This window comes from Spodoptera frugiperda, chromosome 4 (genome assembly GCF_023101765.2).
Source record: "Spodoptera frugiperda isolate SF20-4 chromosome 4, AGI-APGP_CSIRO_Sfru_2.0, whole genome shotgun sequence".
In the NCBI taxonomy this organism is placed as follows: Eukaryota; Metazoa; Arthropoda; class Insecta; order Lepidoptera; family Noctuidae; genus Spodoptera; species Spodoptera frugiperda.
In genome coordinates, this window is record NC_064215.1 from 4,228,137 (window position 1) to 4,252,397 (window position 24,261).

A 24,261-nucleotide genomic window follows, 5' to 3' on the forward strand; every position below is an offset into this window, starting at 1 on the left:
TGTATTCGTATTCCTTTCCTGAGGGCTTCCATTTTATTCTTCCTTATAGTTCACTTACACCCAAAGCAAAGATGGCGTCTTTTGTACGTTCACGGTCCGAAAAATCCGGTGCCTTTATACAATTTCCATTTTTTTCTTTGAGAGGGGAAAATCATCCCTACGTTCTCCAGGTAGATGTAGGTACGTAACCGTTCGTTAGACATTTCAGCCTAAATTGAATAAGATTTTATAAAACCTTCGCAGCTATTGTATACTGATACACTGAATTTTGTAAAGTTAATTTTAGTTTGTATAGACAATCATCCAATATTACTTCTCTTCCGGGAGAGAATTGTATGCTCTTACTGTCTAAAAACAGGGTGGCCCGTTCCTACTCCTGCTCTTTGAGCCGGAGCCCCGTTAAGTCTTCCACGGCTCCGTATCAGGACTATATTATGGTAAGAGAATGTGTTTATTTTTCAAATTATATCATCACTAACTCCCTAAAACTTAATTAATAAGAAACAAATGGGTCACTGGTATCGTCTGACCTTGAAATTCACAAACATTTCATCAAATATTATAGTGTTCGCTAAACTTTAGAGAGAAGTGGACGAGGGTTCTTTCCAGTCAGTCATCTTGACCTTGGCCACAGACCGGCTTTGTCTTGCAACCTCGGCCTTCGCCGAATTGGTGAGGAGTGTTCTACTTATGGAAATGCTAACCGCTTTTATGTGCCAACGTTTATCTTTAAAATAAAGGGAAAAAGTCAAGAGGCAATTAACTCTTAAACTTTGTCAGTGGAGTATATTTCTAGTTTTAGAGCCAGTTTCACAATGTCTGGATAGCCACTATAGTCCAGTCATTTGGTAGATAAAAAGGGGGTTACCTGGAATGTTTTCCGGGAGTTTTGAAAATTGGTGAATTTATAGATTTGAGTATGCTCTTTTCGAATTTCAACTTTGCCACCTCGTACACCCGCCGCTCGCGCCGCCATATTGAAAAAATGGCGCCTAAAAACGGTTTTTTATTAATATCTCCGTTCCGACGCATTTTACGAAAAAATATTTATCTACAAAATTAAACTAGAAAAAAAATCCTACAATTTATGTATTGATAACTTTTTCATAAAATCAATAGTTTTTGGCGTACGAGCGCCGCAAAGTATTATTAGTCCAGTCAAATTAGGATTTCACCTCGGAATTTGAGATACCCAGCTGTAATTTTGTATATACTTGTATATTGACTGCCTGAAACTTGTCTCAAAACCTACATATGGTAGGGTGTAAGCAACTATTAAATTTTAAGGTCCAAAGGTCCCAAAAAACGTTATTTTGCGCTTTTTTGGAAATATCTCATTCCCTATGGGTTTTTGGTATTTGCATTGAATACCAATATTGTAGAATACAAAATTCTCTACAACTTTTGTCTAAACTTTTTTTTTATACGGTGCACCGTTTCCGAGATAGAGGGGAGAGCGCGCGGTCACTGCACCTCTTCAAAAAATTTTTTTCGTCTAACCTATCCGTGATGGTTGTCTATGGATAGGCCATTAAAAATACGTCATGGTTCCTACAACCATTTTTCGTCAAAATCAATTGTTTGAAAGATAGACACTTCCAAAGTGGAAAAATGAGGTCTATCGAATGTGTCCTGCCCTCTAACTTTTAAAATAAGTGAGTAAGAAAACTAAAAAAAATATATGCTGTAGATTTTAAAGGAAACTTTCAAAGAAAATTGGTTTGAACGAGATATCATAATTAGTTTTTAAGAATTGATACATTTAAAAAAAACACATTGTTTGTACACGTGGTGGTGCAGATAAATAATACTTTGCGGCGCTCGTACGCCAAAAACTATTGATTTTATGAAAAAGTTATCAATACATAAATTGTAGGAAATTTTTTCTAGTTTAATTTTGTAGATAAATATTTTTTCGTAAAATGCGTCGGAACAGAGATATTAATAAAAAACCGTTTACAAACAATGTGTGTTGTACAAACAGGTTAGTTTCGGTAGGTTCCTGTTTCTGATGTTATATGTGTTATGTTATATGTTCCACCGTGTCCTCCGGGCGGTCTTCGCAGTGATGACACCCGGGCGTTTCCTCCCGCCCAATCAAAAACAGGATCCTACCGAAATTCCTGTGTCCGGTAAGCACCTGCGTGAGGCGGTAGGTGAGGACGCCATGGCGCCTCTCTAGCCACTCCTCAAACAGGGGACTTACCTCTGCAATGACAGCGAGCCCAGCCCTCGGTTGCGACAGTCGTTGCTACACAACACACAGTTTTTGTACACGTGGTGGTGCAGATAAATAATACTTTGCGGCGCTCGTCCGCCAAAAACTATTGATTTTATGAAAAAGTTATCAATACATAAATTGTAGGAATTTTTTTCTAGTTTCATTTTGTAGATAAATATTTTTTCGTAAAATGCGTCGGAACGGAGATATTAATACAAAACCGTTTTTAGGCGCCATTTTTTCAATATGGCGGCGCGAGCGGCAGTTGTACGAGGTGGCAAAGTTGAAATTCGAAAAGAGCATACCCAAATCTATAAATTCACCAATTTTCAAAACTCCCGGAAAACTTTCCAGGTAAAACTACCAAATGACTGGACTACTATGTCCCAGATAAATTTGAATTAAAAACGTAATTTGTATGAACTATCTGTCACATACGTTTATCGAGTACTTATATGAAGGTGGTGAAACAGGCGCTTAGAATATTATACTGAATTTTAGGAATTTTATGACATACAACTATTGTTCGTAAGTTAGGTACAATGCCCGAAATAATACAATAACTAACCATTGCTTTCAAAAGTCTAAAGCAAAACTTTACACAGAACCTATTGAAAAAAAATTGAATGACTAACTCAGCTACCTGACTCAAGAGGTGACCCACCTCTTCCTTTGTTTACCGACACAAATAAAAGAAAATTTAAAAAAAAACGAAAGATAAACATAATCACCTCACTCACTGTCCTTACTTAAGTACATTATTTACTTGAAGAATTACCTTAATCCATTATTTATTAACCTTAGGTACTCTTAGTACAACCCATCTATTAAACGACCGCTCGGCTTATTTCATTATTCACAACCACGTTTTAGGTGAGACCTAGGTACTTAGAATAATTAAGCTTCCTTATTCCAAGCTCTGGTTTAGGTTATGACGTTTGATAGAGTTTTGCCATTTTCGTTTCGTGAATTAAAGTTGGTATTTCATACTATACGTAACGTACGGAATTCATATTTATTTTTACTTCAGGTAAGTATATAGGATAGCTACTGCATTTTGGTCTAAGCTAAGCAAAAAAAAGTACTTTGGAGGAAGGAAACAAAGATTTAGATTTATAATAACTACTTAATAAATATAATTTAAACTTAATTACGAAAAGAGGAGAATGGACCTAAATGGACTATAATATTTGCTGTTTATTATGAAAATATATGAACAGAACTGTGAAAGAATAAATTCTGTATATTTTAGTATTAAAAATAATTAAGAGTTAAAAAAATCAATTCGTTTAAGGAAATAGCCTACAAGATCCGTAGAGAAGTCCAAGTCCTCCTTAGCAACAAAGACGCAAAACCAATGACGTCATCAATTGAAAAAAAAATAGTCTGTGATGTAAAAAAAAGAACTATTTACAGTCAGATAAGATACTTGGAATAATAACCTTGAAGACGCTTGATTGCTCAAAACTGGTTTAAATATGAATAATTTATCGAAATTTATACAAAGTTGACACAATAAATTGATTGGAAAATCAAAATGTTGGTCGCCCGAACAGGGACTTGAACCCTGGACCCTTGGATTAAAAGTCCAATGCTCTACCGACTGAGCTATCCGGGCCGTATAAACGTTGGCGAAATAACGGGCCATATAAAAAGATAGCGTGGACGGTGACTCGTCGTAGCGAACAAATAAAATGTGAATCACGTTTGTTACCGACTTTGGTAAATATTATTTTTGATTGTGAAATACTATTATACCACTATCAATAATTAAACTGATTCTGTTTGGAGTGCCTAAATTATCAAATATGAACAAAAAGTAGATTTTTTTTAGAGAGTTCGATATTACTATATTTTTAGCTTCGGTTAGTCCAATGTACTTCACTATTCAATCGATTTATTACTTCACTTTTATATTGATTCGATTTATTATTTTTTTCTTTTATAATAACCTGGTCCTGACAATGACGGACACGACAAAAAAAAAATGTTTCAGAATCGATCTATTCATCCATGTTTAGCGTTTAGCAACTCGAGGGTGATTCATTTAAATTATTTTTAATTTTTCTATAGATTTAAAAGCAACCGGACCTTGAAATAATCAAGAAACGTAAGTAATAATTTGTATGAATATTAGTCCTCCGAGATATTTGTTCTTCATTCATTACTAACCATATAAAATGGCTTAAAATAACCGAAGTACTCACTCATGAAATAATTACTTTGTTAAGATTAAAATATTATATAACATAGCGCTAATACCATTATTATTTACGTTCTAACTAGAACTTAGTTAGATTGTAAATATGTATGCGCCCATTCTAAAATTCTTTATTATTTAATGAAGTTTTGCTAATCCATCAAGGAATTATGTTTTAAACTTATTATTTTTCTCAAAAGTTAAACTTTATTTGATAACTTTAGTATCTACATAATTTATTTATATTGTTTCATCGTATCAATGTTTAATTAATTACAATATCTACGTTTTCTACAATCTGTGCTAGTACAATTGATTACCATTTCAATGAATTTTTAACAGTTAATCAAATAAAACATGAACGTGAACTTGCCGCTCATGTTTTCCCAAATAGTCAGCTCAATTAATTTAACCAAAGTGGATTAATATTCTAATGATTCTATTGACTCCTGTAAAAGATGGTAGAGACGATATTAGTGTAAAAAAGATATTTTAAAATAGATAATTATTTACAAGTTAAAAAAGGAGCACTATATTATCTCAATAGTCAATGTTACCTTTTATCCCTACTCTCCTCATATAGAATTTTAACATTTTTCGTAATTTAAACAAAATATATCGCCCGAACAGGGACTTGAACCCTGGACCCTTGGATTAAAAGTCCAATGCTCTACCGACTGAGCTATCCGGGCCGTACGAAGTCTCACAAAACGAGCCAACGGTATCCAAGCAATTGAACAAAGAAACCAAAAGAGGTAGCTTCAATTGTTATTTTTTTTCAATGTTGCTTTATTTGTATTCTTCTTGTCTAAGTTAACATGAATGGGTTACATAAATCAATAATGAAAGGCGTTTGTAATATTGGTTCTACCATTGGCCCTTTTTTCATTTTGGCACGGTTCCCTGTCCCGACCTAAGCTGTATTGTATTACGAATGGTTATTTCGACTCAGCTTATATAGCCCGGATAGCTCAGTCGGTAGAGCATTGGACTTTTAATCCAAGGGTCCAGGGTTCAAGTCCCTGTTCGGGCGATCACCTTTTTGCTTTTGGTTATAAATACAAGAAACATTTTTATATAAAATTTTATTTTGTTTGAAAGAAAGAAAGAAGGAGAATTGTTCTTGTTTTGCGTTTAAGCTTACTTTTATAAAACGTTTTTAATAAAGGCATGTCTGTTGCAGACGCTTTTAACTGGAATGTAGAGGAAAGTATAATATTTTCAGTATTTTCAGTGTTAGCGCACTGGGACGATTAATTATGAAGTTGTTGACAGTTGAACCACAGAGGATTTGCATTTAAAACTTCGTTGAACTTAATTTGGCTGGAATACTCGAAACAATAATACATTAATTTTATTGTTTTATTTATCCAACTGTTTTAAACAATAAAAAGGGTGAAAAATACGTCTATAATTGTATGAGCAGCAGCGTTAGCCAAGTTGACTATCTAAAATCAAAATCAGAAACAAAACAAAAGCATAGGTATTAAGGTATTGTTGATAAGTCACTTTAGATTATTTTAAAACAGATGATGGAGTTTCTTGCTTGTTCTTTTCCATTCAAAGCTACACTTTGGTATGAAAGCTCTATCTTCACTGACGGAAACAATTCGCATTTGACGTTTCAAAAATGCCTAATTAAGGATTAATTGAAATAAATGCTTTGACTTTGACTTTAATTACCATTCGATTTATTTCATTTTACAGCGTAAAAGAATTTAAATACTCAACTTGGCTAGAAATGCCGATTTACAAACCTGGTTGTATTATAGATATGTCTAAAATGAATTATTTTAAAGTAAATTGATTAGGTGTCTGTCTAAGTGACATTTTCATAGATTGACTTAGACATCGCACCCTGTGCCATTACTCCAATTAACTCCTAATATGATTAGATACGTGAGATAAAATGATATTAGCTATAAAGCTATTAGATGATTAACAATTACATGTCTCAACACTTCTCGTAGAGCTGTTCATTTAGTAATTAATAGGTACCTACTGTGAGAACTTACGGTTGGTAACATATCATTTTACTCTTAAATACCTTTTCAATTAATCTTGAACCTTACTACTACACATTACAGTCGAAAATATATCAACATATTATCGTTTTTACCTACATAAAAACATAGACCCATTTTAGGCAGATTTTATCCATTTCAGCCGATCTCAATTTTCACACGTTTAAAAATGTTTTATCGTAGTAAACGCGAAAGTGTGAAGGATTTTGACATTGAAATGGGTTGGCATTTCGCAGTCTTGGTTTCGAAATTACTTTATTCTGTTTTTGAAACCACATTTTAATTTTAGTACTGTAATTTGAAAATTGGCCGGTCTAAAATGGCCTAGCTTCCCCCAATAGCAATATGTTAATCGAAAATAAAAATAAACAATTCTGAATTTTAGTCACTGCTCAAATTGAGCTCATTTAAAATCGTATGAATTTATTTCAAATAATCTCTGATTGCAATAAATATCAGATTAAGTAGATACATAAAATGAGATTCTAAATCATTCTGCAATAATAGAAATTAATATAAAAAGAGAACCACTTACTTCGACAGGATTGCATTGTATGTTGGACAGGAGGGCAGCGGCTAGCGCGCCCCACACGAGCGTTCGCCTGCAGGCGCGCCGGCTCAAATTGACACCGTGCTTCAATGACGTCATGGCGGCAACACTATCACCTCACCAACATTGACGGCAGTATCCCACAACCACTGTCAACACTCACTACTCACATCACAAACTGCACTGTAGAAAATCTCATTACTTTATAATCTCACAATTCGTAACGCCGGACCGATATAGCCATAAATAATAGTATATTTTTACGCACTATTCTCGTACCAATATTTTATTTTAGTCGACTTCCACAGTTAGTTCTCTATATTCAGAAATATCATCACAATTAAATGCGTTGGTGGACGTCGGTGCTGGGTGTTCGTTTATCAGACTTTCAATTCCAATTTTAACACTGGTCATTTTAATTTGCTAGTTTATTGGCAATTTAAAAACGGTGTAGTAATTAACGACCTATCACAGTATGGAATTTTTCGAGGATGTATTAAAATCAGTTACATTAATTATGTAATAATAAATGAAACTTTTGTATAGTTACTATGTAGAGTTTGGTACATTCGCACGTAAGTACTGTACTTATGTGAATGTTGACGTCTACCTATCGTTATCGCCCGGCATTATGTAAGGTATTAGGTACGCCTATACTTATGAATTAAAATTTGAAGCAATAATCAACCAAATGGTTATTTTGTTCAAATTCTTTCCAAAAAATAGTGTGTAGAAAACTATTACGTGCCTACATTATTTAACTATATTTATTTGTTTCCCTACCTACCTACCGATAATTACATTTAAACACTTTGTAATTATGAATGATTCGTTTCGCAAATAATGCACGTTCATTTTATTATTAGCACAAAACGTATTTATACAAAGTTACTGTTTTACTAATTAAAATAGACGGTTCACTAATCAATACAAATTAGCGAACTAATAATACCTGATACTGAAAATTCAGACTACGACAGAAAATCTTTCCAGTCACATCGCGTTGAGCCGCTGAAATTACATGAACAAAATTAATGCCGTTGCCAGTATAAAGAGAAAGTTAATTTTCATTTATATGAAAAATGAGTATTCTTGATGGGTCACAGAGAATCATAATGTAATATGGCAATGGGCTGTGGGCGGGTGATGCCGACGCCAGGCCGGCGCCGCTCCGCCCTTGTGCCAACTCCAAGGATGTTGACTCCACAGGACTAGCACAAATGTCGTATTCATTAGCTTTACACGAATGTTCACTGTATTGGCATTGATCCCATGTCTAAAAGCTCGAGGACATTGGGTTACATTGTGCTAAATACATTATTTGTTTTGGCGAAATACATTGGCAATTCTTTCCATTTTCTATGGTAATCTTGGAATGCAAATAGCATGACGCCATCATCGGCCCCGCCGTCATGGCACTGCCAAATGGCCTGCTAGAATTTAGCAATAAAATTATGTTGACATCACTATGATTTGAATGTTATGACGTCCAAAATCCTTCAAATGTAAGTATTTACCCAGCTACCTGTATTTAATTTGTGTTAAGACAATTAATAGTTAATCTTATACAACTAATGACCACTCAATTTTGTTGGTTCAAATACTCTGAAAAACCGAACGCTTCTTCAATATCTACAGCAAAAACTTTATAGCACTTGGGTTCCAGAAAATAGAACGATAAAACTGAAAGTTATCAAATAAATAAAAATCAGCCTTTAAACGGATCAATTTGAGATGCAAACCCGCAGAACTAACCTTGTGGTTTTCTGTGAAAATTGGATAAAGTGGTTTAAAGTTATCAAGGTTGGCTGTAAGAAGGTCGGGTCTACTAAGTGAGGATAAATATTTAAACAGTCTCCAAGGACGAATGCAACTAAACCTCATATTTATTTTCTTCGAACGAGGAAAACCAGACAAGTTTTCAGTATGTATGTTTTAGTGTATAGGTAAACAAGTACATAAGTAAGCTTTTCTATCTAATTGTATTTAAACCTATAAATGTTTTTACCAATCAGCACAACAGAGAACTAGATTGGATAAACAAAGCAACTGACAAATAAATGAATCGCCACTTCACAATACCCAGTTTATTATCATAAACAATGTTTCGAAAACAGCAATGCGAAGCTATTATCCCTGAAAATGGATCTCGAAGCATTGTAAATGGGACACGTTCTGTCGGCACGTGGATACTCACATTTAGTAAATAAATCGAAACGATGCACTGCATAAAAGGGCCATAAACGAGTTACGTAGCGCGCGTCGAGCTCCCCAACTCTATTTGCATACCACACGCTTAATTCGTCGCAGTTAACAATTGTACGTTGTTTACTATTTAATATTTGAACCAAAATAACGGGGCATATGCTACAATTGTATAGTTTAATATTATTTTAAGGTTGTACTGAATGAACCGGTCTCCATTAATATATTTTTTTAGTCAGCATTTCGTTGGTAAGTTTCTTTTACAACTGTTCAATCTTATTAAAGTATTTTACCATCAGTTTCTGCCAAAATAAATAGATAAGAAGGTATGTTAATTAAGCCTATAGATTATCTAACGTCTGTTCATATTTTGCGCCATAGTAATTCCTGAAATGTTTCCGCTTGAAATATTCTGTGTACCCTTGACCGCATTGCCACACCCGGCTGGGTTAGACGCACAATCTAGTTAAATTTATAACCCGTAGGAAACTGACGGCTGTTCCATTCTTCGTAGGACTTGCCCTACTTGTGTCAATATTTTACAACTGTGCCCATAATTTATGTACCTACTATGAGTTAATTTAACAAGAATCTTGAAGAACGTATCCTTGTTATTTACAAGAGGTTTCTAGATAAAAAGTCTATGAATACAAAAGGTCCCTTTTAAAAATCAATCCATTTACTTTATCTATAAAGATTATACTTTTACCTTACACCGTCTTAAAGTTACCAAAGTTTTTCAAGTAAGTAATGAAATAAACGATTTGGTGTTTAAAATTCAGCAGATGAGTGCTATTTCAGCTGGTGTCGCATGTCTATACTGCATTGCCCTTGAACTCTTCTACATTGGTGGGCTAGAAGCCTACGTGTATGTATGTATGTATATATACTCGAACGATCACGTTGCCAACCAACGGCTGAAGATTTTCGTACCATCCGTTGCGATTCAGCGAGATTGTGCAACTTTCATTACTGTATTTTGAAATTAAAGGCCTAGGCACGTTTGTCTTTTAGTTCAGCCAATTTTGTCTTAAATAGGCCACGTATGAACGATGATGTAAGAGTAATTATTTCATTAATGTTTTGTTGGACCGAATTATTCTTTGTCTCGTGAATACTACAATAAAAACTCTTTGCTTTAAGTAGGAAACACAAAAGAAGTTTATATCTGTTTTGTTTTTTTTTTATTTGGTTTAATGGCATACATTAGTTTTTTGATAGAAAGTGGCCAGTATCGCGCTCAATTTTTATTACGAACCTATTTGCACAAACACATAACTAAAGAGGCCAGATTTGTGTTCCTGATAAAAATAAAAGTCTAGCTGGTTAAGACGAAAAAATCGTCGCAACAGCCATTACATTGCGAAAAAAAGAAAATTTTTTTTTTTCATACGGCTTTGAACTTATGCGGCCAGTATCATAAATCACAAATCTACATAAAGGAGGTTACATACGCTATGTGAATATTTACTACAGATTTTCACCAAAAGAATTATGCAAAAGATAAGTAAGGCTTCAGTATAAACTTATTCCTTCAAGTAAAAAAAAAAAAGTTAATATCTGTTTTGTTTATTTTAGCTTTTGTTTAATGGCATAAATAATTTTTTTGACAAAAAATGGCCAGTGTCAAACCCATTTTTATTACGAACCTATTTGCACAAACACATAACTAAAGAGGCCAGATTTGTGTTCCTGATAAAAATAAAAGTCTAGCTGGTTAAGACGAAAAAATCGTCGCAACAGCCATTACATTGCGAAAAAAAGAAAATTTTTTTTTTTCATACGGCTTTGAACTTATGCGGCCAGTATCATAAATCACAAATCTACATAAAGGAGGTTACATACGCTATGTGAATATTTACTACAGATTTTCACCAAAAGAATTATGCAAAAGATAAGTAAGGCTTCAGTATAAACTTATTCCTTCAAGTAAAATAAGGTACCTACTGCAGTTATAGTCTGAAGGCTAGAACGAAATGTTAGCGCCACGTGTACCTAAGTATGCTACTGCTGACATTACTACGAGAATCGTAAATTTCTTTGTTTAAATTGTTTGTAGTTAGCACAAAGGCGTTGTTGTTGGAGTAGGTATTTAAAAATGTAAACAGGTGTCGTGAGGCATGACAATATGAATGCAGTTCAAGGGCACTGCAGCGGCCGCGGCCGTGTGTGAAATGAAAAGCTTGCAATCGTTTATTTGCGCCTCGTCGGACTCGGACGACAGCTACGACTCAATTTAGTACGGAGTAGGAGCGGACTCCACTAGTCTGCCCTACCCTTTAGATGGAGAGTGTTTATTTTTATACTTCGAATTTTAAATGATATTTAAAGAGTTCATAGTAATATCGTGTGGGGATTGTATATTGCCTAATAGATGGGTTTATAAAGATTATATTACAGACCTATCATAACATTAACTGCATGGTTGGCGCGATGGCTGGGCGACCGACTACCGCGCAACGTGTTCGATTCCTTCATGGAGCAATTGTTGTTGTTGTTTCGGGTCTGGGTACATACAATTTCACATAATTGCATGATATTATGTTGTGAACTTGTGATTGTAAACGCACCCACGACACAGGAGAAAATTCTAGTGCGGCGCAACGTTAAACAGACATTTGGTGTAACGAAAAGTGGATATAGGAATTTAATTGAGATTTACACAATATTTTTAGTCCTTTGACCAAATAAACTAAGCCATCCTGTACATGAAACACATCTGTATAATTATGAGATCCACAGTAATTCTCTAATTCTTCGTAGACCACTAAAAAAACAAGACCAAAAACTACGTAAATTAACCTACTAAATAACTAAATCATTCACATAACTAAATAGTTCAAAACTAAAACGTGGGGCGTCAAAATTAAGCTTATGTACATATGTACAGTACCCAAGTATCTAGAGACTACAGCCGGTGTAGCGTCGCGTCGGGAAACACGAAGCGACGTCAACGCGACTCGACTGTATAACTGTATAACGTAAATACTAAATATTATTCTACCGTCGTTAATTAAACGAGCTCCTACAAACTTCCCCTTCCATATAATTACTTCCAGACTCGACTCATCTAGTAAATAAATGCTGGATTACACAACATTAGTTTTAAAGTCATAAGTAATTGGTATTTTGCTTGGACTGTACGGTTAGCGCGGTGGCTGGGCAATGGGCTGCCGTGCAACATGTAGCGGGTTCGATTCCCGCACGGAGCAACTCTTTGTGTGATCCACAATTTGTTGTTTCAGGTTTGGATATGATGTGTTGTGAACTTTTATGTTTATAAATGCGCCCACGACACAGGAATAAATCCTAAAATGGGGCAACGTTTTAAAAAATAAATGTAAACCACGACCGTGGCAAGAACGCACACGGCCCACCTGATTGATGGTAAGTGGTTACGGTGGCCTATGATTTGCCGACCCTTATGAAACCTATTTACTTCTTTCTTACCGTAAGTACCTTAAGTACCTTATATTGTGACTCTCTAATAGGTTTGTAAGAAAATATGTTTAATGTAAGTAATGTGATTTGCATGTAGGCAGGTATTAGACTTTTTTTGTGGGGGGAAAGTCATCCAATGACTTCTCTCGTCTTGGGCGATGTGAGAGGGAGTGTCAGACTCTTACTGACTAAAAACCACCCCGTTCCTACTCCTGCTTTTCGAGCCGGAGCCCCGGTAAACCACTAGGCAGTCCGCAGCTCAGAAAAGATAGACTTGGAAGTAGGTTTGGATGGATGTATATAGGTCAGGTGTTAGTATGTAATTATATAAACCCTTTAATACGTTAGTATTAAACACAGTGGGGTACTTTAGTACACCAGGAATTAGTTGGGTACACATTTACATACCAATTTTCAAAATTAACGTTATTTCAGTAGGTAGTCACGTAAGTAATCAGTTTCAGACCCGAGCCGCGCAAAAATATCAAAACTTAGGTCATCCAATAGCTTGAATCAAACAGAAATGATATTTTTTTTTTGTAAATAGTCTATGTAATAACGAAATTACAACAGAGTACCATTCTCTATCTGAATAGGTACGTTGAATAAAAACACTAAAATAAACTCATAGGTCACAAACCCTTTTAAAGTTTAAATATATTAGATAAACTTAAATAAAAATATATTGACAGAACAAAGGAGCCACTAGGGCTTATCCCTAAGATTTCCAAGAATAAATAGCGTGCTCAAGAAAATAAATAGCCAATGTTCGTCTACATTAGTTGTGCTCAACTTACCGAAGGAACGAGCTAAAATTAAACAAGATAAATGGACTGATGAAATACATACTAAGGTATTATTATATTTTAGAAGTTCATATAAAGACTCAACTATTGGATGGAGCTGATTAAGAAATCAAGAAAATAGACAAGTCACAATCTGAAGATTTGTTGCATATTATTTTGAACAGGCGTTTATAAAGAGTTAATAATTTATATAGGTACGAATAGGAAATAATATCGCCACTAACTTTATGACAAAAAAAGACTACAAGGCATTTCATACCAAAACGTTGCCCCACACTAGGATTTTCTCCAGTATCGTGGGTGCGTTTACAAACATACAAGTTCACATACACATGACACCCAAAACCGAAACAATAATTTGTGGATCACACAAATTAAATCGAATGAACATTTTCTATCTTTAATTTCGCATTCATCATGCCAAATCATTTGAACAACATCCTAAACTAATGCTTTGATTTACCATTTACTCAAGTTAACAACTTAGGTACTTATAAGTACTTAAAACATCTTATGAATGTTAAAACAAAGTATTTGCTTACATTTTTTATTTATTACGTCATTGGAGCCATGAATTCCTAGTAGCAAACGCGGTCTAGAACAACCTTGATACATGCAGTAATGACAAGTTGATAAAAATCATATACCTAGGTACTAGTCTGATATTATATTTGTTTTTCAGCAAAAACTATGTATATAAAGTACGCAGCACTTCATAATAATTCGGGCCTTTTTTTTTCGGTTGTGGATCAAAAGTTTTGTCCTGTCTCGTAGTGCGTTTACAAACATACAAGTTCACATACACATGACACCCAAAACCGAAACAATAATTTGTGGATCACACAAATTAAATCGAATGAACATTTTCTATCTTTAATTTTCAAATCGTTTTAACAACATCTTAAAACTAATACCTTTGGTTATAAATTTAATAAAGGCTCTACCAAGTGAGATCCCATCAAAAACATCCTGTAAAAAACCCAAGTCTCGCAGCTCAGTCTTTCTACCGTCAAAAGTTGTGAGATCCATGTAATACCAAGTCGGTTAATCTATTTAGTGTCTACTTGAAGGACCTTCTGTCTTAAGTTATTACATAAGTTATTATTATGCCAATATTAAAAATATTTAACGTTTTAAACAAATAGCCCGACTTGGACATCGCATGAAAACAAAATGAATATTACAATATTATATTAGATTCTTTAGTCTCTCGCGCCTCACGCGATTGAAACTCTCGTTCCTGTTGGTCGCTGGCCCGTCGTGCTGTGTAGTGTGATACATACTAATAATCAAATCAAGCGATGTCCAAGTCGATCTATTTGTTTAAAACGTTAAATATTTTTAATATTGGCATGATAATAACTTATGTAATAACTTAAGACAGAAGGTCCTTCAAGTAGACACTAAATAGATTAACCGACTTGGTATTACATGGATCTCACAACTTTTGACGGTAGAAAGACTGAGCTGCGAGACTTGGGTTTTTTACAGGATGTTTTTGATGGGATTAGTTTTTTAATGAATATGCATGGTAGATATACAAAGGTACAAATGATATTACCTGTCTATTCATTGCTTAAATGTGTTTTAAATTCAAGTGTGGGAGAGCCATGCTTCGGCACGAATGGGCCGGCTCGACCAGAGTGATACCACGGCCTCACAGAAAACCGACGTGAAACAACGCTTGTTTTGTGTTTCGTTGTGAATGAGGTTACCAGAGGCCCGTTTACCTCCCTTCTTAATCTTCCCAATTCCTGATTTCCCATCTGCCCTTAAATTCCTAAAGGCCGGCAAAACACTTGTAACGTATCTGGTGTTTCAAGTGTACATGGGCGACGGTGATTGCTTACCATTAGGTGACCCGCCTGGTACTTTACTGGCTTATTCCATAAAAAAGTTAATAGAAGAAGTCTGCCTATTAAAAATATACATACAAACACACACACAAACCCAAAACGCGTTATACTTAGGTACACTAGGTCACCTAACAATGTAAAATGAATAATATCTAGGTCACTAAAACACACGAACAAAGCTTAAACCCGGAATTATACATGCTTCAAATTCTACCTATAAGTGTATCTTACATCCGAATTTCCCGAAATCTGAATTCCGGCTCGTACCTAATGAACGGAAACCGGAATCTTACCGCCGCTGGTGTAGTCCATACCCGGTATTTATTTCTTTACAAATTATATGTAGGTACTTTTATGTCTTAAAAATGAACATCAGATGTATTTTTGTAAAATATGAGTGTTACTTATGTAGGCATTCATCGAACTTTAATTAATCTAAAAATTTGTGAACCGATAAATGTAAACGTAAGTATAAAATATACCAGAGGGGTAATCAATTCTTCTGACATTTACGTACTCGTCTAATCTTAGAGAATTTTTACGTTCATTTTATAGCATACGAGCAGATTTCAGACTATTATTTATGGATACATATATTTTTCTTAACGTAAACTTCATTTTCAGATTCTCTGGCCACGAGCTACGAGTCACGATGTATTGATTTTCGTCATTTGAGACCGCATACTACTCGTTAGAGAATAAACATTGGTTGGGGACGCTACAGGGGTGGCCCCTACTTCAAAATGCATGAATAAATCACAGGTCATTCAACCCGAGCACGACAATCGGATTCCAAGTCGAGCTTTCCTTCAACTTGTGAATCAACATGCAAATTCTTATCACATTCAAATACAAATAGTGCCTGGTACAGGTTAAAACGGGACGAGTTTAATCTTGCTAACTCCGGTAACGTAAACAAATATGTAAACGGGGAGGCAAGATGGAAGTGCGCTTCATACAAAATGTATGTCAACCGAGCTGTGATATTAAATATGTAGTAAACTCAGATGGAGCACATTGGCTGTGAAGATAAAGATTTCTAGCCTGTCTTTAGTGTTTGCCAAGTAAAGGGGATGTGTGATGTGCCACCTGCGTGTTTTCTCACAAAAAAACTTCTAGAGAGACGAGGGTAACCGGCAGCAACGTATTTCTATGTATGTACCTAATGGTTCGCGTCGTGAGTCATTGTCAGACGTTTCGAAAGAAGTTCTGTTATCTACGTACAACAGTACGTATCTTATAAAAAAAAGCAATAAAATAAATGCATTATATTAAATAGCAATGTTTCCTATAATAACTGGGAACTATTGTCTTTATTCAATCTACCTATGTTATTATGTAATTGTGTAACCTGATTATAATAATTTGTCACAATAAATTATTGTTATTACTCTCTGTCCATCTAGATATTGCTTCCTTATTACTTTTGGTTTTCTACATCACATTCTGCTTAATCAAATTGTATAGCTGTTGGTTTTCCATGTAGTAGATTGCTTTTCTACCAGGGATGTGCTATGCTACGTTGCTGTGGATGCAGTTAGTTTCCACTAATCATATTCGTTAGACACATAGCTTAACACTGGTGATTCAAACAGATTCAGCTAAGCTATGGTTTTATATAGAAAGATACTTGATATGGATGCGTGCTATGCATGTGTGCTATGGAGGGCTACCTACTATCGATACATCGCATACTCGAGCTGCGCATTCTTCGTACAGCTACATAGCTGAGTATCAGTGGATACAGTCACATAGTTTCACAACTCTTCTGATGGAAAAGCATCCTTAAATAAGTAAAAAATAAATGAACGACACAAAGGTTGGTACCACACAATACCAGCCTACGTAGCTACTTAGTGTAAAAACTATTTTCGAATCCGTAACAAAAGTTAAGGCTACTTAAAAGATAATCTGTAGCGACCGAGAGGCGGATGAGCACCGCAGAGGGTCTACGTAAGTACAAAGTTATAAATAGGTACAATTCTCTTGTACCGCTTTCTATAAGGATTGTTTTTACAAAATATAATGTAGTAGGTACTCACAAAGAGAAGAATATACATACTTAACGTTTTTATGACAAAACTATCGTAATAAATAAATAAACAGAATATATTTTATTTCATTTTATAATGGATTGGAATGAACAAAGCATTCATGAAAATTGTTTGGCCAATACATACCTGAGCACTAGGTATTTAAAGAAGAATTTAACGTATGTATTAAATTAAATTCTTCTTTAAATAATATACTGAATACTTCTCGTTTCATAACAATATTTCTCCATTCTATGTTTCATACTATCGGAAAGAAATATTAAAATACCTCTTTTACAATAAAAAAGTGTACCAATATATCAATATATTGTACAGTATGTACAAAAGAGAATATTGTATTGTACCAAACGATATTTGGTAGCAATAAAAACTCGATGGATAACTTTCGGTATCCTCATAAAATATGATCATACGAGTATTAAACAGAAATAGAAATATCGCTCGAAAACTGATTTTGTCTATAATAAAAGAATGTCATAATATATAACTTTGAACGACAATAAATAGACATGCTCAATGGTGGATTTGTTTTGTGACAAGTCTTCGTCATACCAAAATAATGCAATTTTATTATAAGAAGAATGTTTGTTTGCATGCTTACACTACTAAACAGCTAAACTGATTTACATGAAATTAGGTACAGAGATAGAAGGAACCTTTATTGACACGAGTGAATCTTCAATCTACATAAATTTATCAGGACACAATTTATAGCTTTAAATGCCAAGTAAATGGAAGCACGCAGTTTTAAACGACATTAATGCGTCATAGCAGGCTTTTCTCATCTAGTTAAATGAGAAACGAGTGCTGTGACGTCACGGGGGTGAAAGCAACACACTCGAGTTCCATAGAAGAGGCATGCAATGACGTCGGTCGTCATAGCATGCCACTCTGTATTGAATTGGACATTTACGAACGCGGTAGTTAAATTTTATTAATAGAAATTATGGGAATGATGTACGTAAGGTCAAAACTTTCCAGAGCTATAGTCGCATCTTCCTCGCACAGCTACTTTATAGTAAACTAGCTGTGCCCTAGGAGGAAGATACGCAGCTCGAGTCTGCAATGTATCGATAGTAGGGAGTCCATCCATAGCTCATATTCATAGCACACCTCCATAGCACGCATCTTTCCATACCAGAAACATTGCTTAACTGAGTCCGTTTACACCAGTGCTAAGCAGTGATACCAATAAATATGATTGATAGAAACGAAACGCACCCACAGCAACGCAGCATAGCACATCTCTGGTATAAAAGCACCCTAAAGCGTAACGTAAGTAGGACGCTTCGCCCCAATTATCCAGTTACCGCTACATCCTGAGATGGGTCTTGCATGACCTATTGCTGTAACAAAGTTTACTCGGTGGAAATTCGATCAACTGTTCTAATACTGACTAGATATTATGTAATATAGACTATGTCATTACATGATACACGTGTTTAGTTTAAGAGACCGTGAGATTTTAGCGGTGGTTGTTGTTAAAAGGATAGGGCGATAAACAAGCATACAGATGGCATATAAATGATAAATTACATTTATTTTTGCAAGTTCAGTTTGCAAGTTTACACGTCAATAATTATATGAGGCATGAGCCATCAGTGCCGCCAATGGATACCCGAACCATAAAAGCCGGATTGAAGTCCAGGTAATCTCACTTGCATAGCAAAATACAACACAAGCGGGGTTACACGCCGATATTCTGTGAAGCCATCCTATCATTCGAACCAAACTAGAACACTCGTGTTAAAGCATGGTTCTGCCACGTGATACTTCGTCTGGTAGTCACCATACTATTTCTAGATTTAATAGCCACTAGTATACAGTATTTACATAACAAATCCCAATCTAATGAACTATTAAACCCATTAACCCTTGTGTGTTTTCACAATGTGTTTTCTATTGTTGTGTTATAAAAGACGTTAAATTTTTATATACGAGAGGTTAAAATTGTTCTCAAATTGCAAAATTTCAACGAATCTCCGTATTTTTCATTTCAATAGTCAATAGAGCCGCCTACGACGTAGCAGAGTCGTAGCACTTTGCTACGAAATTCATTTTGAATGCAAGGGTCCATAATGAGGATGACGACATGGTATATAGATTAAAACACTATTTTATTGCGTCAGTCAGATCATAAAAGATATAAGACGCAACATATTTTATGATAACTAAGCTAGAGTGAGGAAACTCGCTACGTCATGTCATAAATATAAAGTGTCAGGTAAAATACGATATTTCAAATCAACACATTGCCGTAAAGACTTTTTATTTTAAAAAAAAAACCTACAATTTGGTCCTAAATTAAAATAAACTACCAGACCATTTACACAGACACAGATGTATAATAGGGACGAAGTCTTCATCCCTATTATACATTTCCAACGAATATGTAAGCAATTTCGTTTCAATTCTACAATATTGTTGAGAGAGTATAATTTAAAACAGTTTTTCAGAGGAACTCAATCAAAAATGTTACATCAGTGAGCTTATACAAACGTGATTGACGATAAACTGTACCCTTAGTACGAGTTTGCGTTACGTTTAAAGTAATCGAAACAAGAGTGCGTTCGGTGCTCTGATTGGGCGGCTCGAATAAACCAACCAATCAGAGCGCCGAACGCACTCTCGTACTGTATTCTGTCGTAAAAATGAAAGACATTACTATCTGGACACGATATTCATGGCACGTAGTTCCTTAGTGTAATGGTAATAGCGCCGTTAGTATAATATTCATCCTAATTTCTTTGTCATATGTCATAGTTCTAGTCATAGTCGTAGCTACTATTGATATTATACATATTAATGTTTGTCAGCATCGTGTATCTATGTTTGTATGTATGTTACTCTTTCACACAAAAACTACTTAGCTAATATGATTGAAATTTAACACAATGATAGATTAAGTCTGTAATACCAATTCCTGATTCCCCAATAACCCTGAAATTCCAAAGCCCCAAAAGGCCGGCTACACACTTGTAACGCTTCTACATAATTTTCAGGTGTCCATAGGCAGGCGGCGACTACATTTCATCAAGTAATCCGATCTGCTCGTTTACTGGATTATGCCATAAAAAATAGAATATACAAATACTTCTTTTAATCCTGAGTAACAAAGAAGCCTAACATAAGCTAATGCGTCATGGTTTATAAAAGCTTGACGTATTAGAAAAGTAAGCGATCGAAACTATGTTATTAAAATATAGTTCAAAATAAACATTGTACGACGATTCCTACACGTCATGTTTACTATTGTAATTACGTCAGAATTATGTAAGACAGACGTAATCAATCTCAGTCATTACAGACTTGTAACTTTACATTATAAATTACAGTCTTCAGGAGTTTTAAAGTAGTGGTAAGGAAGGTGTTAAAGTATCAAAAACATTGTTACATTTTACAATCGATCAAAGTGAATTCTTTCTTATTTTGAGTTTAAACGGCTTATCATGTCAAAGTCAAAGTCAAATCAAATGGTTTGATTGCCTAGCACCTTGGAATAAATATTCCAATTAAACAATAAACCATAATAACCATAATACTTTTGACAACAAATAAAGAAAGAAATAATAGTCTGTCGGTCTGTCCGTCAGTGAAGCTAGGTGCTCGTTCCAAAGTGTAGCTTTGAAGAAGAACGAGCAAAAAACTCAAAGTAAAATCGTACTAAGGGTACAGAATACATGTAGATAGTTCCCATGTACAAATATCTACGTATATGAGTCTCTCTATACGTCTGTGGCCCACTTGTTTAACAGGTGAAACGCTTGACCCGCTCCCTATAATGAACATCCAATTTACAGTCGAATGAAACACAACACTGATACTATCACACTTCATTTCCCTGAAAGGATAGGATTATGTAATTATCAGTTTTCATGTTAGGTACGTTTATTACTTGCGTCAGAAACATTGGCGTGGCAGTGTAAGGGTTATTAAATGATACTAATGCTAGACAAACTGTTTCTATTCAATAGGATTTAGAATTCAGGTGCTGTTTAAGTTTATAAACTGCTAGCTCAATCAAATAGTTACCTAATCACTTTACTTAACCCAATTACCTAAGGCTAATAATAATCCTTAACGTATGTATACTTGGGTACAACTAGGTACACCAGAGATGGTGAACCCTTACGAAACAAAGTGTAATTTTTTAAATGAAATATTATAGTTTGTTTAACAAAATTCATTTATTTATTTATTTTTTATTTTCAGCCATGGTCGTCCCACTGCAGGGCAAAGGCCTCCCTACCCTCCTTCCACTCGTCCCTATCCAGAAAAACGGTTCTAGTCAAAATTCATGCTGAACTGAATTCATTTGTGTAACTCTGAATCTTTAATGTTATTCATATTTGAAAATATCGACAGGCATAGGACAGATTTTGTAATCAATTACGTGCCCAAAATATGTGTCATCAATGACTGCATACCAATGGTTTGCCATCTGAACTACACCAACCAACATCAATCATTCTGTTTTGTTACAATAGGGTAGATGACTAATTTTTGGTTGATGCCGTCTTGTAGATTATTTTAAAATATTAAAACGTATTTTTTATTTTTCTTACGGAAACAAATAATTTCGAAGATATTATTATATCCATTTAAAATATCGCGTGACATCACTTTTGTTTCTAATATCTTTTCATTACCTAACTGGCGGACTAATTAGATTTTTTATTTCCATACCCCGTCGGCGGTTAATGTATAAATTCTTTGCTAAATAAACTTTCCTATTGTGAACTGTACAATTGCCGAATGCTAAAAATCGTGTGAAACTAATGTTCGTATTAATCTAGATAATAGTAATAGTAACGACCTCGACTTTCGACATTTTATAGTCTGAACTAATTTATGCAGCATTATACATTACACTGCTACTTCTAACCTTTTAGCTGTTTTAATATATAAGAGTGAAATGTCCATGTTGACTTTCAGTTATGTGCCACGCAAGGCCGACATCGGATCATATTTGGTATTCCAAAGGGCGTGTTGTTGTAGCTAAATTTCAAATTGTTTGCACAAAGTTGACTGTATGATAGGTACGCACACAGCTTACTGAAATATTGTTTGTGACAGTTAACATTTTTGAAATGGCGTCGATATTAATGCTGCTTTTCTGCCAGAGATTTGGTATGCTACGTTAGTTGGTTTCCACCAATCATATTCACTTAGCTTAGCACTGGTGGAAACGGGTTCAACTAAGATATGTTTTTTTTATATGGTAAGATGCGTGCTATAGACGCCTGCTATGCATGATTTAGCCTATTATCAATACATCGCATACTTGAGCTGCACTTCTTCTTCGTGCAGCTACTTTGCATATTTTAGTTGCACCGCTACATAACTTAATATCGGTGGAAACGGTCAAATAGTTTCACAGCTAAACTAGTACATCTTAACAGCATAGCTACATAGCACATCTCTGGTGGAAAAGCACCTAGAGATTTGATGACAAAAGAATGCTTAATGGCAACTTAAAATGAACATCACTTAAAGACTGAAAGAGTAATAAATATGAATGTTTTTAATGACTTCATAAAGAAAAAGTAAGTAACCTCGATTAAGCTCAGTGGTCTAAGCTACGTCTGTTGGAATCGCTAAGTACAATTTTATGTTTAAATGTCTTCAAGGCCCGAGTGAATAGGTTGCTTATGGGCAGACGTGAAGACCGTAGGCCCCATCACTTACCATCAGGTGAGATAGCGGCCAAACGTAGACCCATTAAATGTAGAAAAGTGCATCGTATAGTGTATGCACTGAAGAGAGCCCATAGAAGACATAGAATATAGTCATGTTAAAGTCAGTTGCATATATATATTCTTAATCCCTAATTCAATAGACGTCATTAGACTAATGTTCATTGAGAAATCAACAATAAACAATATATGCGTAAATTGAAACTAAACACGTCCCACCAGTAACACAAATATCAGTATCAATCCACTAGAATCTATTATTGTTTATCTTGATAGACAGCAAATTGTTTCCTATCAGCGACGATCTCCCGAGACCAATGTGAAACCATTCAAAAGAAAAGCCTTTCTTGTCCTCCGTGTGTAATATTTTCACACAACTCTTTAGCAATAAAACAAAGTTTCGACTTGTCTAATGGACTGATATTTATATTTTTCTTTCCAAGTAGCAAAGAAATAAAACTACAGCTCTATGAAAAACATGGAAACAAAAAAGTAGGTTACTTTTTGACACGAACTTTACCCTTAGTACGAGTTTGTTTTACGTTGAACGAAAACGAAATGAGAGCGTGTTCAGGGCTCTAATTGGTCGGCTGGAATAATCTAACCAATCAGAGCACCGAACGCGCTCTCATTTCGATTACTAAACGTAAAGCAAACTCATGCTGTAATTTTATGTAGGTTAATATGGTCGGCTATCTAAGAACTGACTTAATATTTATTCATGTGATCATAGAAAATCATACAAAAAGCGGTAGAAAGGAGAAACCTTTTTTACAAAATGTAGAATATCTTACGAAAAGTATTGACTTTGGCAAGTATAGGTTACATAGCAAGCCCTATATGAACGAGTATCAGCAATTTTACAGTATAAAAAATTCTAACTATTGCTAATTTTCTCTCTATCTAGATCCTAACTACATATTAGTATAGCCTACATTACAAGGTTAATTTCGACTAGTACGTCCTTCAATATTTATAATTTGAGCTACAAACTATATCACGCGACCCTGTCTAGACCCGTAATTGTGTTTGGAACGGTTAAAGAAAACGTGGAAACTATACATTGTAGTAATTATTGTTAGAACTAGACAAAAAGACATTTGGACACTTGGTCATTAATCTTATGATAGTAGGTATGTCACTGTACAATTATTGAGTACCATTTTAGTATAAATCACGTAACATAGTTGAGAGAAGAGCCTTTTCAT

The 24,261-nt window shown here is 34.8% G+C and overlaps 1 protein-coding gene and 3 non-coding genes across 11 annotated transcripts in view; 1 reads left to right on the plus strand and 3 right to left on the minus strand.

Annotated features, from left to right (window-relative positions):
• LOC118272422 (sodium/hydrogen exchanger 3) overlaps nt 1-24,261 on the minus strand; it is a 49,547-nt gene that overhangs the window by 17,573 nt on the left and 7,713 nt on the right. For 6 of the 8 annotated variants that reach the window (XM_050707925.1, XM_050707922.1, XM_050707919.1 and 3 more), the window contains exon 2: nt 6,981-7,178. In XM_050707925.1, the coding sequence (XP_050563882.1) occupies nt 6,981-7,094 (114 nt within the window). In that variant the 5' untranslated portion in view covers nt 7,095-7,178. Of the gene's footprint in view, nt 1-6,980; nt 7,312-24,261 lie in introns of all 8 variants that reach the window. The other 2 variants (XM_050707920.1, XM_035588930.2) reach the window with 2 other exon arrangements.
• On the minus strand, nt 3,767-3,839 carry Trnak-uuu (transfer RNA lysine (anticodon UUU)). The gene has a single exon. It is a non-coding gene; the product is annotated as a tRNA-Lys (tRNA).
• Nucleotides 5,041-5,113, minus strand: Trnak-uuu (transfer RNA lysine (anticodon UUU)). The gene has a single exon. It is a non-coding gene; the product is annotated as a tRNA-Lys (tRNA).
• Nucleotides 5,382-5,454, plus strand: Trnak-uuu (transfer RNA lysine (anticodon UUU)). The gene has a single exon. It is a non-coding gene; the product is annotated as a tRNA-Lys (tRNA).